General features: G+C 43.5%; 1 protein-coding gene across 1 annotated transcript; it reads left to right on the top strand.

Annotated features, from left to right (window-relative positions):
- Positions 1-681: 681 nt before the first annotated feature.
- Positions 682-1,499, top strand: LOC147635384 (dirigent protein 2-like). The gene has a single exon (XM_086802175.1). The coding sequence runs from the start codon at positions 716-718 to the stop codon at positions 1,283-1,285; it is 570 nt and encodes a 189-aa protein (XP_086658301.1). The 5' UTR covers positions 682-715; the 3' UTR covers positions 1,286-1,499.
- Positions 1,500-15,880: the final 14,381 nt, after the last annotated feature.

The raw sequence follows: 15,880 nt of genomic DNA on the forward strand, positions 1-15,880 counted from the left end.
GGAAGAAAGAGAAAGTAATGAAATAAAGAATTTGAAAAAAGAAAAACCGATGAAGAAATGCCGAAGAGAGAAAAAGAAAAGGGAAATTTTTTATTTTAAAAAAAAGGGATAATGAGAGAGGGTCCAAGAATCGTTGAAAGCAAATAGAGGAAAAATTAAAAATTAAAAAGAAAAGGAGGAGAGAGAAAATAAGCAAAGAGACAAAAATAAATAAATAAATTCAAGAGCCATACTTTATGGTCGAATATCATGAGGGGCTTCGCCAAAACTACTCCTCTAGAAGAAGTAGTAGATGCTTTTGTACTACTGCTCTTAATTTGTAGAGACTCTTCTTCTTCTTCTTCTTCTACCACCACCAACAAAAAGAAAAATTGAATTAGAAAAAGTAAAAGGGAAAGTAAAAGGAGGAGAGAGAAAAGGAAAAGGAAGAAAGAGAAAGTAATGAAATAAAGAATTTGAAAAAAAAAACGGATGAAGAAATGCTGAAGAGAGGAAAAAAAAAGAAAAGGGAAATTTTTTATTGAGAGAAAACAAAAGGGTCCAAGAATCGCCGAAAGCAAATAGAAGAAAAAACAAAAGGAGGAGAGAGAAAATAAAGAAAGAGACTAAAATAAATAAATTCAAGAGCCGTACTTTACGGTCGAATATCTAGACGGCTCGCCTCTCTCTCTCTCTTTCTCTTTCTCTGTGTCTGTGTGTGTGAGATCTCCCAGTCATGAGGGGCTTCGCCAAGACTACTCCTCTAGCAACAGCAGCTTCTGCTTTTATTGTGCTGCTGCTGCTCCTAACTTGTAGAGACTCTTCTTCTACCTTCATTAAAGCTGCCGTGGAGGCGAAGAGGGAGGCCGTGAACTTGGTGTTCTACATGCACGACATCCCTGCGTCGCCCAACCCCACGGCCGTTGTGGTGGCGGCAGCCAACGGCAATTTTAGCAACCCATACGGCCTAGGCTTAACCTTTGTGTTTGACGACAAGCTAACGGAGGGGCCTGACCCAGAGTCGGTTGTGGTGGGGAGGGGCCAGGGCTTCTACAGCGTCGCTTCTCTCACCAGCCCAGATCTTTTGCTGGTCTTCACCGCCGTGCTGCACACGCCGCAGCACATGAACGGCAGCACCATCTGCCTCCATGGCTCCGACCGCATCGCTCTCCTCGAGAGGGAAATCAGCGTGGTGGGCGGCACCGGCCACTTCAGATTCGCCCGGGGCTACGCTACCATCCGCACCATCTCCGTCAACGGCTTGAACGCTGTGTTGAGATTCAACATTACAATGCGCTTCTTTTGATTACGTCCTGCAGCTTGTTTAGCATCAACAATGCATTGTAAATCAATACTATATTGGACTACTATCTTGTTTCAAAATATCATCACCAGCTATAATAATCGTATCAACAATTGTAATTCTGCGCAGTTTGTTTGCTGCAGATACAAGCATACCTCGTCTCTTTGAACGTGTTTTTTCACGCGGTAATTATTGCTGTTCAAGTTAATCATGACACTAATCAGTGAATTCTCTTTATTCAACTCAGCAGTATGCCCACCAATCCAAACGTCCGGCCCTAAGCCACCATGGATAGATCATTTTGAAAATGTAGCCACCAGTTACCACAATTATTGGCAGGAAAACAGAAACAAGGCCTTGGAAGTCCGCTCTGTTAAATTTTAATGGCTTGTCTAGCAAAGTGAATTCGAATGCATAAAGTCTAATATTGGTCACAGGTAAAGCAGTTTGCTAATACAAAATTTTGCCCAACAGATTATCTCACAAATCACAACAATTAAAACTGTTACACCACCTTAAGCAAAAACCCAAGGTGAACCTACCTATAGCTCAATTTGCAGTTAAATAAGTCATGAATTGATTTTGAGGGCAGACCCATCCATGTGTGAGGATCATATAAAATTGTATTTTCTTTGGCCTAGGCTAGTACATAGATCATTAAGAGCAATGGTTGTATTTTCTTTGGCCTAGGCTACAACATAGATCATTAAGCGCATTTGAGCATAAAAAGGGCCTCGTAAAAGGATCTCTAATTTTGAGGAATTAAGATTAATTTTATTGAGGCTTAAGGAGACAAAGCTCATAATGACGCCTACTTTTGGGCCTAAAAGTAGGGAATCTCTCTAATTTTCGAACTAGGATTCTCTTTCTAGCTGTTAAAACCCCTACTAGGATCACTGATATCTACACTCTCAATCTTATTTACTCCACTTTAATAGTCGTATTTGAAACTCCCCCCACATTCCGTTTCTTTCAATCATTACTATTATTCATCACGTTTCAATCATTACTATTATTCATCACGTTTCCTACCAACCTCGGAAATAAGATTCTCTCTCTCTCTCCCTTTTTCCCAAGCTCTCTTCTCCTATTGCGTGATAAAAAACAGAAGCAGAGGGGAACACACACAAGAGAAGCAAACCCTAATCCATAACCATCAATCATAAAGAAGGAGAGAAGCCATAGTCACCATCTCTCTCACACACACAAAAGGGAACACAACATAGTGTTATGTCCACACTACAAAGTAAACCTAATGTAATGTCCACACCACACATGACCAGCTGGACGCGATCATAAACACACCACACGATATCTATCTACCATACTGTCACTCTGTCAGCACCCATGTGCTATCCTCCAGCTGTATACGAGCTTGACATTTCAACACTCCCCCTCAAGCTCGACATGTCCATCTCTAGGACTCCCAATCTAGTACGGAAATACTCGAACTTATCCTTACCAAGTGCTTTGGTAAAGATATCTGCAACCTGCTCATCTGTCTGCACATATGTCAAATCAACATGCCCATCTAGCACCTTCTCTCTGATGAAATGATAGTGGACCTCAATATGTTTGGTCCTGGCATGATAAACTGGGTTGCTAGCAAGTTGAATACTACTCATGTTGTCACAATGAATGACAACTCTCATATCACTCTGTATCCTGACATCATCTAGCAACTTTTTCAACCACATAGCCTCACATGCAGCTATGGCTGCTCCACGATACTCTGCCTCTGTGGTAGATAAAGCAACTGTAGGTTGCTTTTTACTGCTCCAACTCACAGCTCCACTACCAAGGCTGAAAACATAGCCACTGGTAGATCTCCTGTCATATGCACTACCGACCCAATCTGCATCTGTATATCCATAGACATGCATGTCTTTTCCTGCCTCATAGAAAAGACCATAATGCACGGTAGTTTTGACGTATCTCAGAATCCGTCTCACAGCATCCAAGTGAGGTTTACGAGGACTCTGCATAAACTGACTCACCAAACCAACTGCATAACTGAGGTCTGGCCTCGTAATGGTCATGTAGATAAGGCTACCAACCATTTGTCTGTACATGGTGATATCATCAAGCTCATCACCCAAATCAGCCCTAAGCTTCATGTTTTGCTCTAATGGTGTCAACATTGGTTTGCGTGCTGTCATACCATACTTTGCCAGCATGTCAAGTGCATATTGCCTTTGCACCAACCATATACCCTTGTTTGTTCTAATCACCTCAATGCCAAGAAAGAACCTTAAATCACCAAGGTCTTTCATATCAAACTCTTTGCATAAAGAGGCTTTAACCTCATCAATGCCTTTTCCACAATCACCTGTGATAATCAAATTATCAACATAAATGACTATCATCACGATACCATCATGTGTCTTCTTCACATAAAGTGAAGAGTCTGCATTTCCAACCACAAATCCAATACTGACAAGATATCTGCTGATCTTGTCACTCCAAGCACGAGGTGCTTGCTTCAAACCATAGAGTGCTTTCTTTAACCTGCAAACAAAAGTCGGATATTTTGGATGTACATAACCTTCTGGCTGTTCCATGTACACCTCTTCTTGTAGTTCACCATTCAAAAAAGCATTTTTGATATCCATTTGATGTAAAGCCCAACCTTTTTGTGCTGCTAGTGCAATGATAGACCTCACTGTAGCCATCTTAGCCACTGGGCTGAAAGTTTCATCATAGTCACGACCATAAGTTTGTGCATATCCTTTAGCGACCAGCCTTGCCTTATGTCTCTCTAGGCTGCCATCTGACTTTCACTTTACCTTATACACCCATTTGCATCCAATTGCATTCTTTCCTTTAGGTAACTTAGCCAATTCCCATGTATCATTTTTGTCCAAAGCATCCATCTCTTCATCCATGGCTTTCTCCCATACATGCTCTCCAATAGCCTCTGTATAGCATGTAGGTTCCACATGCTTTACCATAGATGTCATGTATGCATAATGCATAGCAAAATCCCTATATGTCAATCTTTCAACTGGATATCTGACTCTCTGGGATCTCCGCAATGCATGCGGGTCACTCTGTACACCTGTAACACGAGCATGTGGTGGCACATATCTGTCCTGCCTAGCACCAGGTGTGCGTAAAACAGGTATTCCGAGCTCCTCATCCAAACTTTCTGAACTAGAGGACTCATACCCTGTGATCCCAATTCCTTCAACTTTCTTCTTGCCTTTATCCATAGCACTACTCCCAGTGCTCACACTCTCATGCCTCAACCGTCCTGACCATGGACGTACACTGCTACTACTCTCAGCTTCTGCTCTGCTGGCCCAGACATAGTAGTAGAGCTAGAACTTACTGGTGATGGCAAGTTCACAGGTACATTAGCCTCAAGTGTGTCAATGACTCCCTCATCTCTTGCTTTGTACCAACTAGCAAGCTCATCAAACACCACATCTCGTGAGATGACTACTTGTTTAGTTTGAGGGTTATAACATTTGTAAGCCTTTCGATCCTGTGCATATCCAACAAATACACATTTCTCTGCCTTAGGATCCAACTTCCGTCTTCTTTCATCAGGCACATGAACATAAGCTACACATCCAAAGACTTTAAGATGTCCAATGTCTGGCCTGTAACCTGTAAGCCGCATCTCTGGCGTGCTTCCATGAATGGCTGCTGTAGGTGTTTTGTTCAGGATATACACTGCAGTAGCACATGCTTCTGCCCAATAGTAATCTGGCATGCTCTTTTCATTGAGCATTGCCCTTGCCACTTCACATATGACTCGATTCTTTCTCTCAGCCACACCATTCTGCTGAGGTGTATACCTGCATGTCAACTGTCTCCTTATCCCATGCTTCCGCAAGAAATGCTCAAAAGCTTTTGAGGTGTATTCACCACCTCCATCTGTTCTCAGACACTTAATCCAACAGCCATATTGTTTTTCTACAAGAGCTTTGAAATCCATGAATTTTTCCAGCACTTCACTCTTCTCTCTCAAAAAATATATCCATGTCATCCTGCTGAAGTCATCTATAAATGTCACATAGTATAGACTTCCTTTGATAGATGGGTTTTGTGCTGGGCCCCATACATCACTGTGCACTATCTCAAGTGGTCTATTACTCATGTTTCCTTCTCTAGGAAACCTCAACCTTGCCTGCTTTCCAAACTGACAGGCTTCACACACATGCATATGTCCATCATATTTGAATCGAGGCAATCCACTGATAATGCCTCTTGTTTGCATGTTCTTTAATCTCTGTATATTGACATGGCCAATCCTCTTGTGCCACATGTCAATATCCTGCACAATCCCATTGGTCTTTGAAAACATGGCTGAGCTCAATTCTGGTATGCCTGCATCCAATTTGAACAACCTTCCTTCCTTCTTGCCCTTGGCAATCAATCTACAGCCATGCTTAAAGTCTTCCACAAAACAACCATTCTCATTGAATCTTACTTGTAATCCCTGCTCAACCATTTGGCCTACTGATGCCAAATTCTTTGTGATGGATGGTACATATAACACTTCAGACATATTCTTCACATTTCCATCATGCATCCTCAACGGCACACTGCCAACATGTGTTATAAGATGCTGAGTATCATCTCCTGTGACCACATAACCATTTGTATCCAATGGTTGCATCTTCTCAAACCACTCCCCATGACATGTCATGTGGTTTGAGGCACCTGAATCCATATACCATGACTCATCTCCTGCATTCTGAGAATCCATTGTCCCCATAACATGCTTCATTGCAAAAAGATGATTCGAACTCCCATCATTGTTACTAGTAGATACATAATTTCCATGTTGTGGTCTTCCATTCCTCATATCATTCTGCTTTTTGTAACAATCTTTTGCCATATGTCCAAGTTTGCCACAATAGTGACATTCAATCCCATTCAAATTTTGTTGAGGACCTTGCCATCATCCTCTACCACGAGCACCTGTTCCAAATCTCCCCCTATGGGATTGAAATCCACGACCTCCACGTGATCCAAATGATGATTGTGAATTCTGAAAATTTTGATTTGATTGTGGTTGAGTAGACCTGTCATTCCAACCACGTCCGCCACCACGGCCTCGAGGGGTAAATCTCCCCCTGCCTCAAAAGCCTCTAGATGAGTAAAAAGCCTGATTCCTTGCATGCTCATCATTGCTTGACGAGGATGTACCACCTGTAACACTCAGACCACCAAGGCCAAGCTTCAATTCTTCCACAATGAGCAATGACACAAGCTCATTAAAGTCTGGCATTCCTCCCAACCTTACTGAGATGGAAGTGTCAAAAGATTTGTATTCTTTGCCTAAACCACGCAATGTGAGAGCAACCAAATCATCATCATCCATTGGGGCATGAATTGATGACAAGGAATCTGCATAACCCTTGATTTCCTGAACATACTCATGTATACTCCGATTCCTTCGTGTTACACTGTGAATCTGTTGCTTTAGTTGTATCTTCCTTGCACCAGTGTCTGTCTCATACATTCGGCATAATATACCCCATGCTTCTTTCGGTGTATCTGCATCTTGGATGTGAATAAGCAAGGCATCTGTTACACATATGGAAAAATAATGCAACACCTTCGAAGATCGCTCTACCCATTGCTTGTGAGCCAGTAACTGAGCATTATTTGGTTGAGGAGGTAGATATGGCTCCGGGTCTTCCTCCGAGACGAGACTCCATAAACCTTTGCCTTTCAAAAAACTCTTCATTCGAAACTTCCACACTTGAAAGTTAGTGCGATCAAGCTTCTCTCCAACAATCTGTATCGGACCATCTCCCATTGTTGCAAAAAAATTGTAGTAGATGTACCCCGTCGATCACAATGTATGAAGTACCTGTAATGCTCCAAATCTCTCCAAATCACATCAAATGCTTGCAAATTGTGTGCATTTACATCCCACAATGATTCATCAACAATGTACACTCGATCAAAGTTGAAACCAAATGATACTCCTTCACAAAAAATTTTCTGGTTTTTTTCTCGCCAGTAACCAGTCAAGATTATGCTCTAAATCCTTCAAATCTTGTCCAAATTCAATGATTCAACTTGCATTAGCTTCCCAACACATTGCTCCAACATATCCTCGAAGGGTTTGATCAAATTCTTCAAGGTGAATGAGAACCACCAATTTTTGTAGCTCCCTGGTTTGCTTTTTTCTGCATCTGTCAGGTACCACCTCTCACTAAAAGTGCTCTATCTCCTTCAAATCTCATCCAAATTCAAAACTTTTGAATCAAAAGTTTAGCAACTCATAGGAATTTACTTGTACCAAAGGAATTAGGCCAATTTGATATAGACAAAGATTAATGCCTTGATTAAAACTGCTCTGTTTCTGGACAGACTTTCTGCAAACCTGCACACCTCTGATAAATCACTTCAATGAGCTCCAAATACATGAAATGAGCTGCAACCAAGCATCACAAGACCTTAGCAATGTCTTTGCTAAACTCCCCAAGCTTTGAATGGCATCAAATAGATTAGAAATGAGTGAATTGCATGAAATCAAGTGAGACTGTCCAGAAATCTGCATAGAGATGCGCCGCCTGCTCTTGTGGGCTGTAGAGAGAGGGGAAATCACAATTGAAGTGATAGGCTTCTTAGCAATGACCTAATGCATCTTGGGTATGAAGGGTTTAGCTCAATTTTTCCTCTAGCTCCTGCAATTGATCCTCCACGGGGGGTATGTCCACTGTTTTTGTGAAAAACCAGAAACTTTTACATAAATCCACTTTCACTTGATTTTGCTCAAATCTGTATGCATCAATCTGCTTCAAGATTCTGTATGTTGCTTGTGCCCACTTTGTTAATACATTTGCAAGCCCAAATACACGTGCCTTTGTGTGTACATTTGCCAGGAGTACATTCACTTCAAGCTTTCCATGAAAGCTTTAGAGAAAAAACCAAAAATTTGCACTTGCTTTATGCACTTCAATCTTCACTGAACTTGCTCTTTGATACCTGCAATCTGCAGAGGGGGTCTTGCTACACTCACCAATGGTCCTTAGCTCTCAGATCTGATGCCGGTGTGTGCTCCACAGCTTTCTTTTGCTCCACAGCTTCAATGGCTTCCTTCACAGCTTTTTCTTCTTCTTCCCTCTTCTCTCACTCACTCTCACAACACAGCTAATGAGCTCTTGGCTCTGATACCATGATAAAAAACAGAAGCAGGAGGGAACACACACAAGAGAAGCAAACCCTAATCCATAACCATCAATCATAAAGAAGGAGAGAAGCCATAGTCACCATCTCTCTCACACACACAAAAGGGAACACAACATAGTGTTATGTCCACACTACAAAGTAAACCTAATGTAATGTCCACACCACACATGACCAGCTGGACGCGGTCATAAACACACCACATGATATCTATCTACCATACTGTCACTCTGTGAGCACCCATGTGCTATCCTCCAGCTGTATACGAGCTTGACATTTCAACATTGCGCATACAATAGGTCTATCTCCCTCTCTCTCTCTCTCTCTCTCTCTCTCTCTCTCTCTCTCTCTCTCTCTCTCTCTTCTGTGTCTCTCTCCCTCTTCCCCAAGCTCCCATTGTGATACAATAGGATAGCCCTATTGTGAATACAATAGGATAGCACTATTATGAATACAATAGGAGGACAGCCTTGAGTCACTTCAGAATAGTCTCTTCCATTTTTCGAATGGCAAAAATTTCAGATTCAACAAGAGTGCAGAAGGTGGACTTGCATATTCGCATATTGAATGAATATACACCAATCAAGAAAGAACGTCTGAATGCACAAGAGAAGCATGCAAGAAGACAACAGGATCGGACTAATGTGGATCTTTGGGTTGATGGATATTTATATCCTAATGATCCTTCTTTGCATTGTCCTCCACCCTTCACTGATCTCCCTTCATTTATTCAGTTTGTTGGAGAGGGTGAGAATGGGCTGCTTGGGTACTTCAGAAGCTTAAGCATGAGCGATGCATGGAGAGTCCAATTCCTCCACTCGTAAACACAAAGCTTAAAAAGCACTTTGAATAGTGCATAACATGCACTACAAGATGCACAAAATAATATTGTAGAGCTAGAGAAAAGAGACAAAGAGAAAGAGGCTCGCGTTATAAAGCTACAAGACACAATGTCTCCCATGAAGAGCACCCCCGTGGGAGCAAGAGAGCGAAAGAGGACAATCAATAACATTCAAAAACTCGTAGTTGGTGGTGGTGCTCTCGCAAGCAAAGAATCCATGCAGCAAGGTTTGCTTTTTGTTCTTTGTCTATTATTGTTGCAAAGTAATTTTGATTAAGGTATTTTTGGTTGTTGTGGTTGCTATAAGCAATAGATTAAGGTATTTTTGGTTGTTGTGGTTGTTATAAGCAATAGATTAAGGTGTTTTTGGTAACCTTTATTGGTTTGTGACATGAACTTTTTGAAAGAAGCATGTGGTGATAATGGTGCTCAAGATTTTGGAGAAATATTACGTAGTTGTGTGAGGAGGCGTGACATTCTTTTCATCATTCGAGACCCACGCCACAAGAACATACGTCAGGTACTTGCAAATAAGATAATGGATGACATTACCAATCTTCTAAGCGTTGAGGAGGTTTAGAATGCATGCGATGAGGTGGGCATTAGCACAAAAGGACATCAAGCCCTCCATCAATTACTAAAAGATACACATTAGGACTTGTTTGGGGTCTTCTTGGGCCCTTTAATTTGCCCCAAGCCTAATGACAGTCATTAAGGAGTGGTGCAATGGGAGAAGGCCATGTGGAGAAAAATGTTGGGTTTCCCTGCCCCTAATATGTAGGGGTCAAACTTGAATCATACCATTTTTTTTAAAGAAATTGGGCTGAAAAATGTAAAATCTTTCAATAAAATCAAATTTCCCACCTTTTTTTAATAAAGACAGCTCAAACTGGCATAAATGACCCCACCTCAAAAAGTGGGCTAGGGCCAAAAACGCCCCCCCATCATTATCCCTCATTTAAAGCTACTTTTCCCTCTCCCCACTCCCTCTTCCTCTCTCTAAAACTAGCAATTCGGTTTTGAGTCTCTCTCTAACTAAAAGTCTTTTTTTGACCTCTTCCCTCCCCATTCTGCCTTCCCCTTCTCTCCTAAAGTTAGATCTATCTTTCTGTGCCTTCTTGGCTATGGAAAGCTTGGAAAACAGTCCACTTTTTCCCCCATCAAGTCCATCCTCTCTTGCTTGCACACATTCTTCACTCTCCTCTTGCTAGCTTATACACATTCTTGACTCCTCTTGCCAGCTTATATGCTCTGCTAGCATTAGGTTGCAGAGATCTTCTTGGCTATGGAAAGCTTGGAAAACAGTCCACTTTTTTTCCCATCAAGTCCATCCTCTCTTGCTTCCACACATTCTTCACTCTCCTCTTGCTAGCTTATACACATTCTTGACTCCTCTTGCCAGCTTATATGCTCTGCTAGCATTAGGTTGCAGAGATCTTCTCACACACCTACAACTTCATAGCATTTAGCTTAATCGGTTAGCCAAGCACAATGAGTCGTCGACCTCGTTTAAGGGTGGAGTCCTTTAGCAGCAGCAACGAACAAGACGACACTGGCTTGTGGGTTACAAGCACCTTTGCAAAAGGAATGTGGGTGATGATGCGTCCAAGCACAAGGGGAGCCCACAAAGTCTCTCGCAGATACATAGGGTTAAAGTCACACCATTGGAAGGGTCGCATAGTGGATCTCAAGCAGGGGGCTGACGGAAGCAAGCAGGTGATGATCCAACACGTCTACAAGGCATCGCAACTCCGTGTTGATAATGCCAATCACAAACGCTTTCTTGCAAATTGTAAGTTTTATTTGTGCTTCTTGTTTTATGGGCTGCACTGAGACATGCTAATATCATTTCATGTTACGGAAGCTTGATTTTTTCAAGTGTGTTCTTGTAATGTTCTGTGCAGACATCTTTCCGTCGACATTTGTGGAATGGGAGCCTTTAGAGGCCCTTTCTGGAACCTTTGAGGCGCACCACTTTGAAATCGGCAAGCTACTATATACTGGTTGTTCGGCATCAGAGCTTTTAGAGCGCTCAGTTTTCTTCTTTCATGCAGAGTATATTGTACCCACGTCAAGAGATGGTTCTGGGACTCTACGGAGGCTCCCTACACCAAGTCTCATGGACCATGATTGGCCAAAGCCCGACAATACTTTGGTTGCACTAACCAGACGTCGGATTGAGATTGATGTGTGCAATGCAATGAAGTGCACCTATGGGTCACATCGTGCGACTCTCACGTTCTTCATGCCTTTACATTTGTTTGTGTTTTTGTTCAAGGAGGCTGATGTTCACCAGACTCCTACAATGTGGATTGCAAAGGGAGGCACAGCAATGAGTGCCTTTCTGCCACCTTCGTGGGATTTGAAGGTTATCAGGGTGACAAGATAAAGTGCATGGTGGTGTCGAAGAAGATGGTCGTTCGGTACCAGCTTGGAAAGCAACAACTCTCTATTATCTTTCCTTACAGACGTTGGAAGCTGACTGGAGGCGAATGGCAAGCACTCGAATTCAGACATCAACGATGCAGAACAGCTTGATGTACATGTTAGCACGCAAGCTGATGTGTGGGATATCGTAGTAAATGCTGATTGGAATATGGCGAACCTAAGGGAGTACTTAGGCCTTAGGTTTGCACTGAAAGGTGACTTTTTATTTGTGATTGATAACACACCTCTACGTAAGAGGAAAGAGGCATCTTACTTTTGTAAAAGCATTCCCTTCCCTAGATGTATCCATATCAAGCAAGCTATGTAACAGATTTTGAGAGATTAATTCAAAACAATTTTGGCTACTCGCAATTTGCGTTCAATTTTGTGCACTTTTAAGTTATGTCGCGTGTTTTTATTTTTTTGGAGGTTTTAAGTGAATTTTTAAACATAAAAAAAGTTTTAAAGACCTCTTTATAAGTCACTTTTGGCCACTTTGAGTTCATCTCCTCACTCTCGGCATCTTTGCGGTCCCCTCGCCTTCTTCGCTACTCAAGCATGGCCACCCCCGCCCAAGCTCTCCTATCTCAATTGCACAAGCTTGACCTCGGTCACTTGATCGAGAAGCTTGCACCCATCTTTCAGACATCTATTGACATGGAAGGCACCGCCGAACTCCATAATGACGTGTTTGGGGCGTTCACTAGCTACATGGACACATACATGGCTGAATATTGTGTCAACTTTGAAGACGAGGAGGGGACTTGGGTGCCTGTGGATCTTATCAAGCATACCTACAAAGCGGACAAAAATTTCAGGTTCAGGCTTGCAAGATTCCTCAAAGGCCTTAGTAGCACATATCTAAGGGAGGAGGAAGAAGATAACCTGGTAGGTCTTGGAATAGGCAACATCGGCACACGTTTTTTAAGGTGGGACATGACTCTTGCCCTCCTGATCTTGGAGGGAACAGAGAAAAGCAAGGGAAAGAGGAAGGCCACTCCTCCAAAGAAAGCCACACCTTATCTCTTGATCAAGGAAGCTGACCCAAAGGAGGAGATTGTCACCCCAGTGCAAGAAGCATCTCTTGCACTTGTGACTCTGGCGGAAGAGCCGCAAGCTAAGGCTGTGAAACGGGACATCGAAGGGGACGATGTCATGGATGAATTTCCAGAGCTCGAAGTGCGAACTCTACACCCCATCATAGTAGAAGGTGTAGAGTTCTTATTTTTGGATGACATCGCCCATGTCCTTGGGCTGCACCAGGATGAAACTCTCTCAGTCATTGCTATGTACGCGGGCATGCGAGACACACAACAGCCATCCAAAGATGATGACATCCGCATTGACTTCAGTTCCGCAGATGTCACAAAGGTGCTTGCGCTCCCGGAAAATCATGCCTCAATAGAGTCCCTTGTGGCAGAGACTCTTGTACAAATATCCCAGTGCAAGGATTTCTACAAGAGTGTGCCAAAAACTAGCTTTTCCCCTCACAAGCCGCTTGCCATTTCGGATTCCGTCAGCCTCGAGAGCATCAATATTAGTGATGCAGACCTTGCGGATCATGATGATGCCACTGAGGTAGTACACCCAATTTCTTCCCTTCTTAATTTGTAATTTTTTGAAGTCAACTCATTCTTCTATCTACTTTGTAGACCGCAAGAGAAATGGACTGGTTCGCAAGCCGAAAGGGTGGAGCACGAAAGGAGGTGGAGGGGAAAGATGCTGCGCGATGGCACTACATCCTGAGCTTCAATGCCGAGATGCTTCGCGTGATTCACAACGACTTTTCAAATGATGCGCAAGCTGAATTTTTGAAGTGCAGATCCCTAAGCGCCATCTTGTCTCTGAAGCCCCTATAGCCCAAAATGCCCATAAATGTATTCTTATAAATAGGGAAGCAGCTATCTATAGCTTTGGTGATAAAAGTGCAGGGTCTTTCCTAGGATTTTGTGGCCTTAGCCTTGGACAAGGCATCACTGATGCCAAAGAGATAGCCGAACGCATTGGTGACAAACCATCAGTAAAGACTCTCACCCACGAGGCTTTCACCAAGCTCATCAAGCGAGTTGGCTAGATCCAATGTACTCATTTGCCTTTTGTGAAAATCAAACAATTAATGACATCAAGATGTTTTTCGAGCTGATTTTAAGTTTTATCTTCTTGATGTGTTTATATGTTGTTGTCGTGTCCTGTCATGATGTTTCAATCAATTTTTGTGAACGCTCGTCTGCCACCACCCGTCCGACTTTGGCTCGACTCGACGGGCCGATTTCTCCTACGTATGGCCCCAAAAGGGTAGATCAGATGTGCGGGGTGCGCCGGGGCCGACGGGGGGGGGGGGGGGCCGGTGGGGGTCGCGCCGTGGAACCTGTGTGCCACGAAGCGACTGTAGCCTGTTTGACCTGGCCGGTGGTCTCGCCGTGGAACCTGTGTGCCACGGAGCGACTGTAGCCTGTTTGACCAGGTCAAACAGGCTACAATCGCTCCCTGGTCAAACAGGCTACAGTCGCTCCGTGGCACACAGGTTCCACGACGTGACCACCGGCCCCCCCTGTCAGCCCCGGCGTACCCCGCACATCTGATCTACCCTTTTGGGGCCATACGCAGGAGAAATTGGCCCGTCGAGTTGAGCCAAAGTCGGACGGGTGGTGGCAGACGAGTGTTCACATGAGGTCGAATGTACGTAGCGACAACAATTACATGCAAAAGACTACAATTACCTTGACAAGACGACAATCACTTGCAATAGAAAATAACTTTTTTGAAAATAGACATGGTTTTTCATTAATCAAATTGAGATTACAAAACACGGATTTGGAAGTTATCGGAAGGGGGTTCTGTGCGTTTAGGAATGGTTTTCCCCTTCTTAGCCTTTGCAGGTGTTGGAGTTTTCTTTGCCTTTGCAGATGGAGTCTTCTGAGCTGCTCTCTGCTCTGCCTCCTTCCTTACTCGCTCCTCTTCATCTTTCCTTTCTTTTTCCTCACGAAGCCTCCGTGTGTTTGCTACCCTGGCTTCTCATTCAAGCTTCTGTCTCTTATTTTCTACTTCCTCAGCTGAGAGTTTTCTCTTTCCTTTACCAAGTGCACGAGCCAAGACTCTGTCTAGCATTGCATTGAGAATCCTATTACTCGACAGGTGCTCCCTTTCTACTGTGTCTTCATGTCTCCTCTTTGTATATTCTGCTCGAAGACCTTGTATAGCCGCTTCCAAAATTGTGTCATCTTCGTATCCGGCCATTCGCAGGTCAGCAACAAATCCGCGAGCTTTTTTGTTAAGCCAATCCTCCTCCGCAGCAAAGAATGCTAATCTTCTCTCGTTGCTTGCGGCGGCCTGAGCTTCTTCTACAGCCTTCTTATCTACCTCCGCCTTCCTAACTGCCTCGTCTTCTTCCGCCTTCTTGGCAGCCTCATCCTCCTGTGCTTTCTTTGCTGCCTCGTCCTCCTCCTGTGTTCTGACGGTCTCTTCGGCTTCTTTTCTTGCTCTCTCAGTTGCCTCCATGTCCTCTGCTTCTTTCTGTAATCTCTCCACTTCTTGGCGTTCTTGGGCTTCTTGGGCCTCTCGCTCAAGCCTCACATGCTCAGCTTCCATATCCATTTGGGCTTGTGGGTAAATGTTTGGGATTTCAGTTCTATGTGCCACCGGTAAGGGTCCAAGGTCTTTGAAAATGTCATCCTGCGTATTGGAGGGAGGATCATTTGGGGGCTCCATGTGCATGAGATATTAGTGCACGAGCGAGAGAGAGAGAGAGAGAGAGAGAGAGCGCGCGAGAGAGTCAAGGGGAGAGGAAGAGAGAGAGCTCACAAGTCAAGACTTTTAAAAATGACTATAAAACTCACTGATATTTATAGGGGGCAAAAATTACAAAAAAGTCAATTTACAATGAACGCGCCAAAAAGTGGCGAACAAGAATTATTGGGTGGGTAACCACACGCGGCCATTTCTTAGTCGACCACTGTGCCATTGCCTCACTCTTTCACGTGCCATTGACGCATTGCACCCTTCTCTTTCGCCTTGCACCTACCACCTTCATGATTTTGCGCCTCAAAGACAAATTTCCGGCTCGCTTTTGGGCCTTTCTCCCAGTAAGTGCACGGTAAAACCAATTGAACATTTCCTGAAATGCATTGCTGCGAACCTTGCCACCGCCATGACCCGTGTTCTTAAAATAGGCCACC

The sequence above is a fragment of the Cibotium barometz genome, chromosome 9 (assembly GCF_041138505.1).
Source record: "Cibotium barometz isolate CiBa-2024 chromosome 9, ASM4113850v1, whole genome shotgun sequence".
Lineage (NCBI taxonomy): Eukaryota > Viridiplantae > Streptophyta > Polypodiopsida > Cyatheales > Cibotiaceae > Cibotium > Cibotium barometz.

Excerpts from the sequence above, each read along its gene's own strand:
- LOC147635384 (XM_086802175.1), top strand. The coding sequence starts at position 716 with ATGAGGGGCTTCGCCAAGACTACTCCTCTAGCAACAGCAGCTTCTGCT.